This window comes from Dipteris shenzhenensis, chromosome 30, assembly GCF_047967505.1.
Source record: "Dipteris shenzhenensis isolate YYH24624 ecotype China chromosome 30, Dip_SZ_1.0, whole genome shotgun sequence".
Classification (NCBI taxonomy): Eukaryota; Viridiplantae; Streptophyta; class Polypodiopsida; order Gleicheniales; family Dipteridaceae; genus Dipteris; species Dipteris shenzhenensis.
In genome coordinates this window covers 49,368,429-49,384,998 of record NC_141625.1, presented here as the reverse complement: position 1 = coordinate 49,384,998, position 16,570 = coordinate 49,368,429, and the positions used below count along the sequence as shown (strand labels likewise).

General features: G+C 45.5%; 1 protein-coding gene across 1 annotated transcript in view; it reads right to left on the bottom strand.

Moving 5' to 3' along the window:
* The window catches only part of RAD50 (DNA repair-recombination protein (RAD50)), a 143,837-nt gene that overhangs the window by 4,241 nt on the left and 123,026 nt on the right, over positions 1-16,570 (bottom strand). The window contains exons 20-23 of the mRNA XM_087401273.1: positions 5,974-6,298; positions 2,552-2,677; positions 2,314-2,366; positions 1,626-1,776 (exon numbers count right to left, since the gene is read on the bottom strand). Coding sequence (XP_087257399.1) covers positions 1,626-1,776; positions 2,314-2,366; positions 2,552-2,677; positions 5,974-6,298 — 655 coding nt within the window. The remainder of the gene's footprint in view (positions 1-1,625; positions 1,777-2,313; positions 2,367-2,551; positions 2,678-5,973; positions 6,299-16,570) is intronic.

Sequence of the window (16,570 nt, the reverse complement as noted above, 5' to 3'; positions counted from 1 at the left end):
ATCATCCCTTTTTCTGGATCCCTTTTATTTCGTTTCTGTTTTGAGTTCTATTCTGCAATGATGGTACCTCGGATCAGATGGTTGCTGGCAGGGCCTAGGTCTAGTGTCCTTGTGACATAGTGTGCCTGAAAGTTATGATCTTGGACCCGACGTCTCCCACCTACTTATCCTGTGAAGAAGTTTGTGATCTGCTCACGAGTCTAGAGCTAAGTCAGGTGACCTCCTGTACAAAGAATGTGCTGCATCTCTGATCAAGGTAGTCAATGAATGCTCATATCCATGTATCAATGGGTGAAAAGGCAATAATACCTCTCTTGGATCTCTTAGTATTTTGGGCATCGCATCAAGACTTGCTCCTTGGTCTCCACCTCATGTATAGACCAAAAATAGCCTCTGAGTTCTCATGGCCTATCTCAATGAGTACTGCATGAACAGAAAATGGCATCATCTCAGATTACATAGTATTTGGGACATTGCATCAGCACATGGTCCTTCGTCTCCACCTCTTGCATGTGGCATATGTGCACATGCTCAATTCTAGTGGCTGGAAGCATGCAGCTTGCCTCTATCTTGAAGCAAGGCAATGAGACCCAAGATTATTCCACTGAGATATAAGTGCATGTAAGAGGCACATCTGCAGGTACCTTGGGTGTTATATAATGATCCTTATAGAGGCGAAGGAAGTTGTCCCTATACAAAGCCATTGAAGAACAAAAAAGGTCGTGGTGGCAAAACGAGGTCCAATCATGTACACGTGCCATAGATCATCCCTAATGACCTATGAAGTGGAGCTTGTGCTGGGTCAGATGCAAAAGGGGGCGGTAAGGAGGAAGCTGATTTGTTGATACATTGTGAGAGTGAAATCTTTTGGCCTCGTGTGTACACCAACATTTCTTGTCCCCCTTTTGCTGCACGCTGCATGGACAAGGAAAATGATAACCAAAGGAGTCTGCATCTGAAAGGCCATATTGACAAGATCGGGCAGGCTATGTGATGCTCTGGAATGAGGTGTTGGTGTGCAGGGGCCTCACGGTGAACATTGTGAGTACTATATGTATTTGGGAGTTGTAGCCTCTCAAATCCACTCAGTTCATCCTCCAGTAGATCTACTACTCAAAACCTGCCCTCGTATAGTGCAGCGAGATGTACGAATAAATTAAATAGGAGGAATTGGTATGCATGTGCTGAAAGGTCCTGAAGCACTGCCTCTTCAGTCTTGCCAAGGATGCATGTCCTCTGGTGAGTACTGTCTGGGCGACCAATATTGGATGCCAGAAAGGCACAGCCCAAGTATCATCAGGCTATTCGCTGCAAAAGCAAATGTTTCATGGTAAACTTGGCTTTTGATACTGTTGAAGATCATGATTTTGGTTTGAGAAGATTGGACCAATTATATATTCCAGCCTAGAGCTGAAAGGAGTATAAATAAGAGCTTGCAAAACAGAAGCATCAGCCTACAAAAGGGGTCAACATTTACAAAGGTGTTCATAAACATTAAAGTTGAAAGACATACTTTCTCTGGACAAACCTTTCTATAGCAGATCAAAAGTAGTATCAAACTCATGTGCAACCTTTTCACGTATCGTTAAACTTAGGGGAGTTCTCAGATTACATAAAAGACTTACCCTGTAACTGTAAGATCGAGATCCTCCACCTTCTGCATCTGAGCGTATTGCTATGTAATCTATGTCTTGTCCTCTGTACGTTTGTTGCCACAACTCCTTGATGATTTTGTTGATCTCCTCCATTTTCATTGTATGAAACCTCATCAAAGCTCTGCACGTGAATTTGTTATTTCAAAATAAGAAAAGCCTCAGTAGGGATGTAATTTCCATTCAATTTACTAACAATTGAGCATTGCCTTTAAAAATGAAGGCAACCTCGGTTGTGCTGCCATCTCAGGCATGCACATGAAAGAGAGGTTGAAAAAAACAAGATCGAGAGATTTTTAATGTACAACAAACATGCACAAGGCAGTCAATAAAAAATCACAAATGCAAATATTAGAATGTTGACATCTGGTGAACAAGTATGAGGTTAGGATTTAGCATCCATACAAACAAGCCATGAGAGAGCATACAGTGTAGGTAGAAACCACAGAGATTCCTTCACAGTGACTTAGCTTCAAGAGTTGTGATCTTAAAGAAATGCAGTGAAAAGCAGTCTGATGTTGATATTACAGGTTAGAAGACCGATACTTTTGATCTTGATATTAGTGAGGTGTTCCATTGCCTAATGCAAAATTATTGTCTAACGTTGCTGATTGATAAACCTGCTAGAGTCCTAAATAAAAGATTAAGCATGCCTACAAACCTGTCAAGGGCATTGTAATACTTATCGAGATCTTTGTTGGCCATCTCCGTTGTCTATAACATAGAAAACCGTCATTAGTAAAACAATCTACATGTTATGATGGTCTCACATCTGCCTAGCCATTCCACAATAGTGGCAATCAAGAAAAGGGGAAATTATGTGGACACAGAAATTTCACAAATTTGTAAAAACAGACATCCTTTAGTGCTAAAAATAACAGCCTTAGGCTTATGCAGACCTTCAATTGTATAAGTTGGCTGCAATAACGTTTGTCAATATCCTTATATTGAGGCTGCTTGAGTTCTGCGTTGTTCCTTGCTATACTGCTATGATATACTGTCAACGTGCCTTTACTCCTGTCCAGCTGTTTCAATGAAAATAGTTGAGAAAAAAGAACATCATTAAATGCATTTAAAGATAGAAAATACATTAAAAAAAACCCCATGCGTATTGACCTGGTTCCAATGTATTACCTATCCACCAAGCTAGTTTAGCGTGGGGTAAGCATAGGACCAGGTGTACTGCAAGTAATTCCCATATAAATGCGTCTCAATTAAGATCCGCTTGGAGTCGATCAAACAGGTCCCCACAAACACATAAAAACGAAGAGAGAAAAGCTTACAATTGTGATCCCTGAAGAAAGTATCATGCTCTGAAAATTCAGAACATGACAAAGCAACGTCCTAGTGTGATAATATTCACAATTGGTATGAGGATATCAAGCATTGTCTTGCACGTGAGAGCATTGATACATCAACCACATAAGGTGCTCTTATAGCATTATTGCATCATTAAATCATTGATTGAACAGATAATATACAAAACAGATGGCACTACAACGGAAAGATTGGGAAATTTCTATTAAGGGAGATTCCTGTTTGGGAGCAGAGTAAATGTCTTGGTGCTGAATGGCCATGCTGTATGGGAAGGGCATGACAAGAAAGATCCTTGTATGGACCCATGCTGTATATATGTATGTATGTATATATATACTTTCATAAAACTTAAATATATCCACTCTTAGAGTTTGAGGGTTTTCGCAAACCAAGGGGAAGAAATAAGAAAAACGAGAGAGAGAGAACAACTATATGAAGAAAGGAAAATATCTATGGAAGACTCAAAAAGTCTATGGGACCATAAGTATTTTTAATGCTAGAAAAATATGGCCATAATTACACCAGTATAAGAGAGAGAGAGAGAGAAAAAAAGAAAGGTGTATTAACAACTTCAGGAGACCTCGCGGGTCCATGAGACAAGATACAAGATATATGTAACCCATACAAGCCACTGTGGGCTGAAGCAAAGGGCTCACTAAGGCCCTTGTTGAGTGCTAAATGCTAAGAATGCCCCCCCCCCCCCCCAAAAAAAAAAAAAAACTAGTACAATTAGTACAAAACATAGTAGGAAAATGAGGGCAATCAACTGCTCAAAACCAGAGCTCCAAGTACGTGTGGAGGCTCTATATAGCCCGGCTCCCTGATGGCCCTTTGATGTGATGCAAAGAGCTCACGTATCTGTGTCTGTAGGGCTGTCTCCCGCGGTGGTGGGGGGGCGTGCTCTCTTGGATCTTTGTATCTGATGGGCTACATCGAGAGTAATGCCTCGTCTTTGGCGGTCCCCTTCGAGGAGGGCTGAGATAGGTCGAGCCTCAATCGTGCGTGCTCTGGTCGCCCCACGTGTCATGTGTTGTCTTCGTGTCTCTCGTCCCAACCATATCGTGGTGATGACGCGTCTCACTGCTGATCCATAGTGCTCTCGTCTCCTTGAGCTCCTCCCCCTTGATCTCATCTGACGCTGGCTCGGATGTGTAAAAATCAGTGATGTGTGTCTGTGCTCGGTCTAGCTCGGTGTCCCAAGGCATCGACTGTAGCTGATCTCTCGCCTACCGCACAAGGGAATCTCTGTGTCTCCGAATCTCAATCAGGTAGAGCCCAATGCACACCTGGTTGGGGAAATGTATCAGCTGTGTGAGTGATCTGAAGCTGAGCCCCTCTTGAAAGAGACAATAGTATCGCCCTCAGATCTCATAGTAGGGCAGACAAACACATAGAAAATGCTCCTCTGTCTCGACCTCCTCCATCGTGCATAGTCTATAGACCTGTTGCCCTCTAGGTATGCCAGCCGCTCTCCCATAATAGCTCAGAGAGAGAGAGAGAGACAGAGAGAGAGAGAGAGAGAGAGAGAGAGAGAGAGAGAGAGAGAGAGACATGTGTCTTGACGTCTTTGGAAGGGCCTCATGGACCTGTGAGGAAGAAGAAACAAAAAAAAACAAAACAAAAGGGAAAAGGAAAAAAGGGCACGAAACAAGCTTAAGCTTGGATACAAATGAGGGTATATCCGTAGCTTTGCTTACTAAGTAGTATTCTTGTTACATTGTTACCTTGTATGTGGCCATCTGCAATTCAAAAGCTTCAGAGTCTCATATTTCTTCTTTCATACAAAAGTTTCTAGAAAGAAATAGGAGACCCAGTCACAAAGGAACAAAGGATTTGCGAAAGATTTTCTTGAATGAAGTGCCTCGGTGGCTTCCAAAGCAGTGAAATTGTCTGCCTACTGCTGGTTAGCTTATAAGACTCATCCACCTGGTCTGCTACCTGGTCATTAAATTTGCAAATTTGTGATAGAATCCTCGACCAAAAAGGAAATTCCAAAAACGTCATATATCTGCAAAAGGTACGTCTTTGGAGTCATCATAACTTGTTGCTTGGCAATTACTGGATTTAAGGTCTATCGCTTTTAAGTTCTATGCAAGCCAATAAGTGTACATGGTCTAACAGGTGATGTCTGACTCTGGCAGGAGCATCTATTACATTGTTGATTTAATCCACAGGGTGTTGTGCAGGAACATGGGTGTCCTGCACCAAACCATTTTAATGCACAACCCTGAGCATATGGCAATGTAGAATGGAAAGGGTTCAGAGAGTTCTGTGGCCAATATTTGGATATGAAGTTCTGGTGAGTTGGGGACAACTCAAGAGCTTCTGGCCCAAGATGAGGATGTTTTGTGTGCACATGACTAATGTCGTTAGATTAAGGCAGTTGTAGTAGGCCTTTAATAATAGAGAGACTATGAGTCACTCGGATGGGCCCCCGTAAGTGGGACATGCAGAGATACACATTTCAAAGAGTCTTTTGAACTTGACAGTTCATTAAGAACCACAAAGAGACCATGCTTAGGAGAATGCTATGCATTGTAGTTTTTCTCCTTTGTCCATGAAGCAACAAATGTTATGAGCTAGCTCACTGTCATGTCATTTACCCATTTTTCTCAACTCTGCCTTCATTGCAAAGACTGCATGCACTACCCTTTGAATGTACCTCCATAATAGACCCACATAAAATAATAGGTACCATGATTGGCCCACAAGCTCCCCTGAGGTGCACATGTACATAGTTTTTTAATTATCTACTGCTCGAGTTACAAAGAAGAGTTTGGGCACTGGGTCGCCAGCATTGCCACGTAACCCCATAGATTTACAAGGGAAGCGATTCACTTTCAATAAGAGCTAGGCTAAGTTTATGTAGAAACTTGGTGAGTTACTCATGCCCCATTTTCTTTTTCCCTTGTTCAGCATGATATGGAAGGTACCTTGATTACCATGTAGAACTGACATTACAGTTGCACAAATTTTCAAGATGAAGAAAGTCAAAACAGCTTACCTCGGAGACTAAAACTTGCTTCTCATCTAAGGCTTTCTTCAGTTCAGTTTCAGAGGCTGACAAATCACCGCTCTTCACAATCTTTTCCTCCAATTCCTCAATACGTCCAGCAAGCTCTTCAACTTCTGCTTTTTTCTTTCTGTACTCTATATTGTCATCAATGTTCCTCTTCACCTGGGCCTGGCTTTGCAGAAGCTCACGGCTTTTGTTTAGCTCAGTAGATAGCTCATTTTTCCGTTTCTCAGACTGCTGCCGTTGCGCATCAATCTGTACAAGCTTCTCTTGAGATTCTTTCAATTTCTCGTCCTTTCTTGACTCAATGTACCTTGAAAATCAAAGAAACTACAACTATTCATCAGCTGGAAATCAGGATCCATTTCACTGCAAAGTGGTTGTAAGCAACTGCATGAGGAGAGAGAGAGAGAGAGAGAGAGAGAGAGAGAGAGAGGTCAGCCAGTTCACAAAAGAAATCACTATTAAAAGGTTCTGGTTCTTTTACAAAAGTAAAATATCCCTCAGGACAAATGGCACCAATATCTTCATACAGCCCTTTAAATATGCTCCTTTGTTGAAGTGAATGTTTCAATATATGGGCACGTTGTACAGGTAGAACTCAGACCTTCTTATAAAACTTTGACCTACTTATTTGAGACAAAATTCCAAACGATCCTCCCATCGAGATGACTCTCAGCTTGCAAAAGTGCATTTTTATTCTAATATGTATTCTTCTCAATAAAAAGTGTGGCCATGGCTGTGTATGTGTGTAAGAATTTTCAATTTCCCAAATTGTGAGCCTGTGTGCATGGATAAGTTTTATACCTATGTAAGCATGCAGTTGTATGCATGTGTGTGCATACACATATATGTGAATGAAAAATTTATAATGTGTGTAAAGGTATGATACATGTATTCTCTAGTTCTTCGACATTGAAATACATGAGAAAGAATGCAAAATGCAATTAATTGCAAGAAGGAACAATGAAAGCTATCACCTTTTGTTCTCCATTGAATTCTAGGAGACACATCTTTGGTACTTATCATTTGGAGATATAAAGTGACTTCCATTCCGCCCATTGAACACGGTATCCGCATGTTGTAACGGTAATCAACCTTGCCAAGAAAGACCCTGCTTTCTCGAGCTAATCTACTGCATAATAATGGTATGAAGGACAATTCGACATATTTTCATGAAATATTGCCATTACTAAGTAATGCCTAGAAACATTGTTATGTGCTTGACGGGAGAGGTTGAATGCTTTTGAATCTATTGTACCTTCTTGAGAGGACCATGCAACAGGGGGGAGGGACCCACCCCGGCCCTAGAACATAGCACTACGGAAGGAGACATGATTCCAGTAAGTGGCATACATTTCCACCCGTGGGAGACATATTCTAACTTCTGTTGGGGGATATCGGACAACTTCCCCCTCTAGCTCAAGAAATGAGTCATGGCGGAAGGTTTCAAATACATTTTGGCCTCACCTACTTCTAGGTACCGATGGTATAATCGTTTTGTTTCCCATGAAGGACATAATTGTGCTCAGCAAGAAACCGATGGTATAATCGTTTTGTTTCTCACGAAGGACATATTTGTGCTCAGCAAGAAATCTTTCTGAATCCATTCAAATTTTTGATATTGAATCTCCATTTCTGCGGTGTAATTTTTCGCGACAGCTCCAATGACGGGTTAGATTGTCAATCAATTCGATTCCCATGATCTCTTTAAGGTTTATAAAATTGTTAATGGACAAAGACGAGTGATTCTACTTGATGATGGATGTAATTATGATTTGATTAGTGACGGTCTTGTCAAGACTATGCATGCCACGCCTCCACCCATACCAAACTTCACTCTTACAAGAGCTTTTAGAGGTCATGAAGAACTTCGAAGGTATTTCCAAGGTGAAGGGAGTCCCCTTCAAGATTCAGAAATATGAAGACGTAAGAGACTTCCTAGTGGTTCCTTTACTTGAAGTGGTAATGATTGTGGGAAAACCTATGCGTTACGATTTTTTACCAAATGTTGATCCATGTACACATCAATGTACCTTTATCCATGAAGGGAAGAAGACTCTTATTCGGGGAGATAAAGATGTTTTTGCCATACAACTCATTAGCGCTACTAAAGCCAAGTGAACCTTCAAAAACGATAGGAATCATCATTGTATCTATCTTAAAGATAGAAAATAACCTCTACATCTCTTGAAGAAAAAGAAAAATATGCCTTTTTTGGGCATATGATGGCCGTTTTGCAGATAGTTCTAATCTTATCATGCCTATTAATTGACCAAAGGATCATTCTATTGAGCTAGGACCAAGATCCACGCCTCCATGTAGAGCTCCTTACCACATGAATCATGAAGAATTGGAGGAAGTGGAGCGGCAGATTACTGAACTATTGGAGAAAGGATTGATTTGGAACAGTAGTTCTCCAATTGGTGCACTTGTCCTAACTAGTTCAAAAGAAAGATGGCTCTTCAGAATGTGTATAACTATAGGCTCTAAATAAAATGATTATTAAAAATTGGCACCTGATCCCCGAGTGGATGACCTACTTGATGTGCTGAAAGATGCCAGAGTATGCAACAAGTTGGATTTGTTATCACTAGGTGAGAATGAAGGAAGATGACGAACAAAAGATTGCTTTTTGTACACTTACAAGCCATTATGAGCCCTCAGAAATGACATTGGGTCTTGAAATTGCTCCAACAACCTTTTGTGAATTTCTGGGAAGGATTTTGCAACCACATCTCAATAATCAAATATTTGGGTCATGTACTGTCCCCCAAGAGGGGGGGTCATGGTGGACCCCAAGAAGACTAAGATCATTAAGTGTGGCCTACTCCCAAGAATATCATGAGTTGAGATCTTTTCTGGGTACATGCAACTATATAGAAAATTTATTCGGAATTTTCCCCGAATCGCTTCTCTAACTAAACTTTTGAAGAAACAATACGTTTATTCCTAGGACGTGATACATCAGCTAGCATTCAAGAGCCTGAAGAAAGCGCTAATCTCTACTCAGTCTTAGTTCTTCCTGATTTATATAAGAGTTTTTGTAGCTTGCACCAATGCGACTAGTGAGTCTATTGGAGCATTCTTATGTGGGAGGGTCATCCTATAGCGTAGAGAAACAGGAACCTTCTGGAAACATCCGAAGCCGGAATGGGAATGTTTCAAGATGGGGGAATAGGAATCCCAAGTCATCAAATCACATGGAAATATATACTAAAATACGAAAACAAAATCACTTAAAAAGTTTGGAGGAGCTCCCGTCTGCAGCTGCCTGCCACCGCCCGTCGCCATCACCCAGCCCCCTTGGCAAGGCTTCGCTCCCCTTGGCCGCGCAGGCCCCTTGGCAGCGCCCTGCTCAGGTCGACCTGCGCCCTGCTGCCTTGGCCGCGCAGGCCCCTTGGCAGCGCCCAGCTCAGGCCGCCCTGCTGCCTTGGCCGCACAGGCCCTCTAGGCAGCGCCCAGCTCAGGCCACCCTGCTGCCTTGGCCGCGCAGGCCCTCTAGGCAGCGTCCTGCTCAGGCCCCCCGCTTCAGCCTGTCTGCCTGTGCGCTGCGCCCCCTTCAGCCTGCTGGTTGTGGTCGCGCGTCGTGCCCCCCTTCAGCTTGCTGTCCTGGCCGCGCCAGGTTGACCTTCAGGCCCCCTCCCTTGCTGATTGCCCGCTCCTCCTTTGCTTCAGGTTGGGCTGTTTCAGGGCCCTTCCTGGGACTGGTTCGACTTGTGTTCCGGGGAGCTGAGATCCTGGGCTGTTTCCAGGCAATGGTGGAGTTGTCTGCTTCAGCATTGAGCGACCTGTTTGCATCCCACGCAGGCTGAAGATCGGAGCATTCATTTTACAGGTTTTTTGGGGATTTACTCGTGGTTGGTTGCGAGTTCTTGGTGGGTAGTTTCAGCTGAGGTAGCTCCTCCCCTCAGGACAGCGTAAGCTGAGACAATGGAGGACACTAATGCCACTCCCGTCACCGAACCTGAGGAGATTGAAGTCACAGTTTCTTTTCCTCCTGACATTGTGCAGATGATTGAGGTAGCAGAGGAGAGTTTTCGTTCGACACACATCATGGCTTTCTACCCGGTAGAGGCCAACAGTTACGTGATTGGGTGTACACCAGCATGGCCTCATTGGGTGTCTTAGTTACGGTTTTCCGATTGCTTGGCAGAGGGTACTTTTCTTTTGGCCTTCAGTCTGCAGAGTAGGCTCAGAGAGTACTCATGAGTTCACCGATCCAGTTTCAGAGCAGAGTCATCCATTTGTGGCCTTGGCGGAAGCACTTCAGTTCTACTTCCCTGGGACTGTGACAGGTCTCCTTTTGGATGCTTTTCCCTGGACTTCCTGATGAGGTCAGCTCTTGTCGCAGAGCGGTGGAGCATTTGGCTAGTGTGGCAAGTACAGTCATCCCTTCACGTGCTAGACTTTCCTATGCTCAGTCACTTACTGGTACAGGTGACTCATTTCAGAGTTCCCCCCTCCTCAACCTTTGCCTACTTTGATTTCATACTCCACTGGAGATGGGGTCCAGATGCAGCAAAGGGTTTTGTACGAGGGTCTTCCTGATCAGTGTCTTCATCCTACGAATGACCCAAATCTTACAGCTCAGCCTCCAGGGGTTTCTGAGCCTGCTTCAACTCATTCAATAGAGAGAGAGAACACTCCTCTTGGGGAGCCTCTAGTGAACTCAGAAGACTTGGAGGTGCCTCCAGTGGAACAGCTTTCACAGAGAGCTTGGAGGAGACAGAGACAGAGGGAGAGTCAGCAGTACGGGCATCCCCAGGTACGAGCTCACAGATGGCAGAGAGTTGAGACACATGTGCAGGAGACCCCGGAAAGGGAAGATACAGAGGACCATCCGCAGGCAGGTCTTGACACTGTGCACGAGATGGTAGCTCAGGGAGCTGAGACACACGTGCAGGAGACCCCGGAAAGGGGAGATGCAGAGGACCATCCGCAGGCAAGGCCTCACACTGTGCAAGAGGCAGTAGCTCAAGATTTGATGACTCTTGACACTTCTACCCCGGAGGTTCAGATATTGGTTTCTGAGACAGTTATGGAGATAGATGCCTCTTCACAGCAGTCCATTGAGAGAGGTATTTCACGACACAGGTCAGAGTCAGAGCCCGTCCCAGGATCTCATGCGCCTGTATGAGGTTCCCTCAAGACCTCTTTCTCTTCCCGTCGCACAGTACCTTCTTTTGTTGCTATGCGAAGCGTCCTCTTAGACACCCCTCCCAGTACAGCATCGTTCTCGCAGCTTTTCACTCCTGGATTATCCAGATCTTTTGCGAGTGCGGTCACAGATTTCGCTCAGTACCCAGACAGGCGTGAGGGTTGGAAGATCCTAGTAGATGAGATCGAGCGAGATTTTTAGTCACCATTGCTTACAGGCACCTCGTCGCAGATTCTTCCTCTTCCTCTCACCTATTCCAGGTGCAGAGTTAGGACGGCTCAGCCCTTTTCAGCTCCTCTGACTCCTAGACTTGACCCCAAGATGGTTGACAGAGATCTGGTTGAGTTTTGGTCCTTTTTGGCTCGAGGGGTCTCCACAGACTCCCTCACTAGATTGGAACTTCTCCTGGTATTTTGTCGATGGTCAGAGGAGGTTGAGGAGTACTTGGGATCTGTTACTCTATCCAAAGAGGGGCACATTCTTCGTTTCTCCGCAGGCAGTTTTCGTTCTCGGGGGAGCGAAAGATGGTCAGCTGAGCTACTTGACAGCGAGATTGCTAGACAGCTTTTGAGCATGACTCAGTTTTCATCGGTTCATTGTATTGTCGGCTCGCAGATTCATTCTTGCCCCAGGACTCTTCAACTTGGCTTCGGTGGCAGGGCCTTTCTGTTTCTGTCATTTGAGGTTCAGGGAGACTTTCATTTGCCCAAGAGTGCTGGTTGGTTCGACTTTCAGCTCCTCAGTTCTCGCCAGAGTATTATTCCCTTGGATGGAGCCATTTTACATGAGTTGGGGCAGAGTTGGAGCTTGATCAGAGACCGACTTTGGACTGCGCCGTCAGAGAGAGTCTTTTGTGCCGTTGCCATTGGCATCCCCTCACTCCCATCCGATGTCTAGGCTGTCCATCATTTCTTGGAACGTGAGAGGACTGAACGGCCGCAGATTTATTTCAGATGCAGATGGTTGTAGATCAGGAGTTCCTAGATTGCAATTGCTTAGGGACTCCCTTCGGTTTATTTCCTCAGGGTCCCCTCCAGACATTGTGCTTATCCAGGAGCACAAGCTCTCCTAGGACAGGATTGACAGATGCAGATCCTTACTCAGAGGACAGAGCTGGACATATTGGAGGCCAACGGATGGTACGAGGGGAGGAGTTTGCATTTCAGTTTCAGCCAGGTGGGCCCCAGAGATCACACAATAGTGTACACTAGTGGAGAGCAGAGCATGCTATGTTATTCTTCAGATTGAGAGCACAGCAGTTGGTGTTCTCAATGTGTACGCTCCCACGGATCTAGCCCACAGACGTTCTTTTTGGAGACAACTCAGAGAGTCCCTTCCTCAGGTAGACACCTTGATTGTTGGAGGAGATTTCAACATGGTTGAATTCTCTGAAGACAAGTCGGGCCAGACAGAGGGTGGCATTTCTAATAGGGAGAGAGTGGAGTGGGATAGTTTTGTTTTACATGCTGGACTTCATGATGCAGCTCGAGTGGATGACTTTCGTCACTTGGCTGACAGTCTTCAGTTCTCTTGGTCAGGGGTTTTCCATGGCTCTCTCTCTTTGGTTAGACTTGACAGGTTTTATATTGGCCATTGGGGCCAGGCTAGAGGAGGACAGATTGGGATCCGCCCGGGTTATGTTCTATCTAACCATGCTCCAGTCTTATTACAGATTCTCCCTACCTCTCGATTGGAGAGCACCGGTTTTGTGAGAGTTCCGGACTTTGTTTTTCAAGACACAGAGTTTGTGGAACAGTTGGGAGAGGCTTGGTTGTCAGAGGACACTCCTGTGGATCAAGGCTGGTTGATTTGGGTAGAGGGGGCTTTGGCTAGAGTCAGCAGGGCTTGCCAGTTGAGGGCAAAAGACCAGAAGGAAAAGCTCAGAATTAGAGATCGGAACGCAAGAGTAGAGGTATCCAGACTTCAGAGATTGATTTAGAGCTTTCCTCATTCTCTCTTCATTAGAGGGCAGCTTTCAGAGGCTTAGGAGAGACTAGAGGAGATTCAGGGCAGAAGGGCCCAGTTCAGGTTTTACTCTCAGCAGACCTTCTGGATCCAGAAGGGGGATAGATGCTCTAGAGAGTTCTTTAGGGCAGTGGGTCAGAGATACTCTTCGGACAATCTTCGTAGACTTGTGGATGAGACCGGTTCTCTTCAGACGGATCCTCATTGTCTTGTTGAGATCACTTCTGATTTCTATTCCACTCTTTACACCGCTGATCCAGTCACCGAGGAGACGATTAGAGCCAGAGAGGAGATTTGGAGTCATGTCCCCCAGATGGTCTCAGACAGGATGAGTCATGTTTTGGATAGCCCACTATCACTCCTGGAGATCACGGATGCGTTACATAAGCTGCCTAGAGACAGATGCCCGGGGCGAAGTGGGAATAAATTTTTTGGTTTTTTCTTTAAGCAGATTGTCGCCACTTCTTTTCAGAGCTCTCTCGGATACGATTGGGCCTCATATACTTTCTGCCTTTTCAGAGGCTCTCGATACACGATCTTTGAGTGAGACATTATGCACAGGTATGATTTGTCTCATCCCGAAAGGGGGAGACAAGACAGTCCTACGTAATTGGAGACCCATTACACTTCTGGGGACAACCTACAAGATCCTGGCGAAGACCTTGGCCCTTCGTTCAAAGCCTATGCTGCCAGATATCATCAGAGCTACTCAGACAAGATTTGTCCAAGATCAGAGTATCTTGGACAATATCTTCACTTTTTGGGAGGCCACTCATTGGGCGAAGGAGAGCCAGCAGGAGATTGTAGTTCTCCTTCTCGATTTTGAGAAGGCTTATGAGAGGGTGGACTAGGGTTTCTTGGAGGGCACTATGAGGAGGCTAGGCTTCAGTGACAGATGGATTTTATGGGTCGCCTCACTTTTTACTCACTCCTCTAGCAGGATGGTGGTCTGTGGAGGCAGAGGTCCGGCTTTTCAGCTATCCAGATCGGTATGACAGGGATGCCCGCTTGCACCTTACCTTTTCCTATTCGTAGCGGAGGCTATGGGGGCCTTCATCTGCCTATCCGGCAGGAGCAGGAGCTTCTGGACACTGAGTTTGCTGATGATACGGCACTGACAGTTAGAGGAGATGCATATAGTCTTGCTACTGCTGCGGATTCTATTGACAAGTTCTGCCTAGCCTCAGGGGGACTTGTCAATTGGAGCAAATCAAAAGGCATCTGGATTGGAGCTCAGCAGGATACCCCGGCATGGGGAGGAGACAGAGGCTTTGTATGGATACCCAGAGGCACCTCCACGAGATATCTAGGCTTCCAGGTTGGCATTGAGGTGTCTCCAATGCAACAGTTTGCCCCAGTTCTTGAGAGTATCCAGAGAAAGCTAGCCTACTGGAGCACGGCTAGACTTTCTTTGGCCGGAAGAGCGCTGGTACTCAACCAGGTACTACTGGCAAGTATGTGGTATGTTGCGTCATGTTGGTGCTTTCATGCTGACTCAATTCATGACGTGAGGAGATTGCTTCGGAACTTTCTGTCGAGTGGTGGGGATGGTTCTGAGGACACTAGGGCCATAGTTTCATGGGATACTATCACTTTACCATTCTCGCAGGGAGGACTTGGGGTTCTTGATCCGGAGATGCAGAGCAGAGCCCTTTTAGTCAAACTTCTGGTTAGAGGCGATCAGCCGTGGAAGCAGTTCCTACTGCATGGGATTCACCAGTGCACCCCTAGAGCAGCAGGTCAGTGGGCACGTAAAGTCAGTTGGATCTTCCTGACGGACCAGCATTCTCAGCCTTCCTCACCACTTGTGAAAAGGCTTATTTAGATATGGGATCATTTTCGACAGCACCTCATCAGAGCAGTTCCCTCCTCCAGAGAAAAAATTCCCTGACAACCACTTTACCATAACCCCCTGGTTCGGTACCAGGGATCTTCCCTTGGTACAGAACTTAGGACTCCCTTGGCCAGATGGCATGCTCAGGGGGTTGTGACAATCGGAGATTGGTTCAAGGAAGGGGTAGAGATGTCAGAGGAGGTGATCACAGATAGACATGGGCCACTTGGACAGATTGCTGCCACCAGATTACTGATCATGAGAGCTATTCCTCAAGAGTGGAGGGATGTACTTATAGATCCAGCATATGTTGATTCCATTTCTACTTGGTCAGGTTGTTTTCATGAGGCTGGGCTATGCATTGGAGTTCGCTTAGGACCGGCATCGTTTATTTATTTTGAGACATACTCCTCTCACAGATTGTATCCCACTCAGCCCCTGGATCGTCAGGAGCTTATTTGGCAGAGTCAGAGTCATTGGTTGCCTGGGTAAGGAATGGGCCACAGATCCTTCCAGGTTGACCATTGCAGAGGATATTAGATGGAGACTTTGGATTTTTTGCGGAGCTTGACTGGGACCCAGGCGAGTGGGCATGGCCTGCTCCGGTGGCACGCGTTCATCCTCTTTCTTTTTTCCAATACTCGACGAGGGCAGGTTACAGGCTTCAGCAGAGAGACACTCATCATATACCATCTGCCTCCCAGCATTGGCACGCACAGGGACTCACTGCAGCGCTCTTGCTGAGCTACTGGACTCACTTTCGGGGCATCAGTAGAGCCAGGAAAGTCTCCTACTTTCTTTGGCTCACTATACATAGGGGCATACCTGTGGGTACTTGGCTCCAGCAGATGAGTAGACCCTCCTTGTGTATGCGTTGTCAGCTTGCAGAGGAATCTAGCAAGCATTGTTTATGGAGTTGCACCAGCTCTAGAGTGGTATGGACAGGTATCTTCAGGTTGTTCTCATATGTTACATCTGAGTCCTTTCTGATGACTTGGGGCGCTGCTCTTTGGGGGAAAGGATCTGGAGCCTTTACTCTCTTTGAGGCAAAGCCAGGAGACCATGGTTTCTTCATGCAGCGTCGCCAGAGATGGGGTCCCACGGAGGCCAGCATCATGGAGGCGCAGGATTTACTTTTGGTACCGATACCAGCTCAGGAGTCCATGCCTACTTCAGCTGAAGGGTCAGCCTGGGAGGTGATTTCCAGCATTACCCTATAGCGGATATGGTGTTCGCGATGTTCTTTTGTCCTTGGGGGCCATTTATGCACGGAGGCTGACACTCTCGCTTCCATTTGGGCGGAGATTATCTTTACTCTCAGGAGTCAGTGGGAGCGGTGTACAGGCACCTCTTTGGCAGCTCGTGGGAGACTTATATCCTTCATGAGGACATGGGACTGCTCTTTATTTTTTCACTTGACCCCTTTTGGGATGTCGTGGCATTTTAGACCACCTCCATGGCTCTTTTGCCATATTGTTGAGGCTAGGGATAGAGTACTTTCTCTACCACCTGTTGTATGATTTGTTTTGAATGGAATATATCACTCTTTTCTGAAAACAAAATCACTTTAAACAGCTCTAAACTTTCCATTTCAGCTTCAAACTCTAGAAAACACACAAAAAACC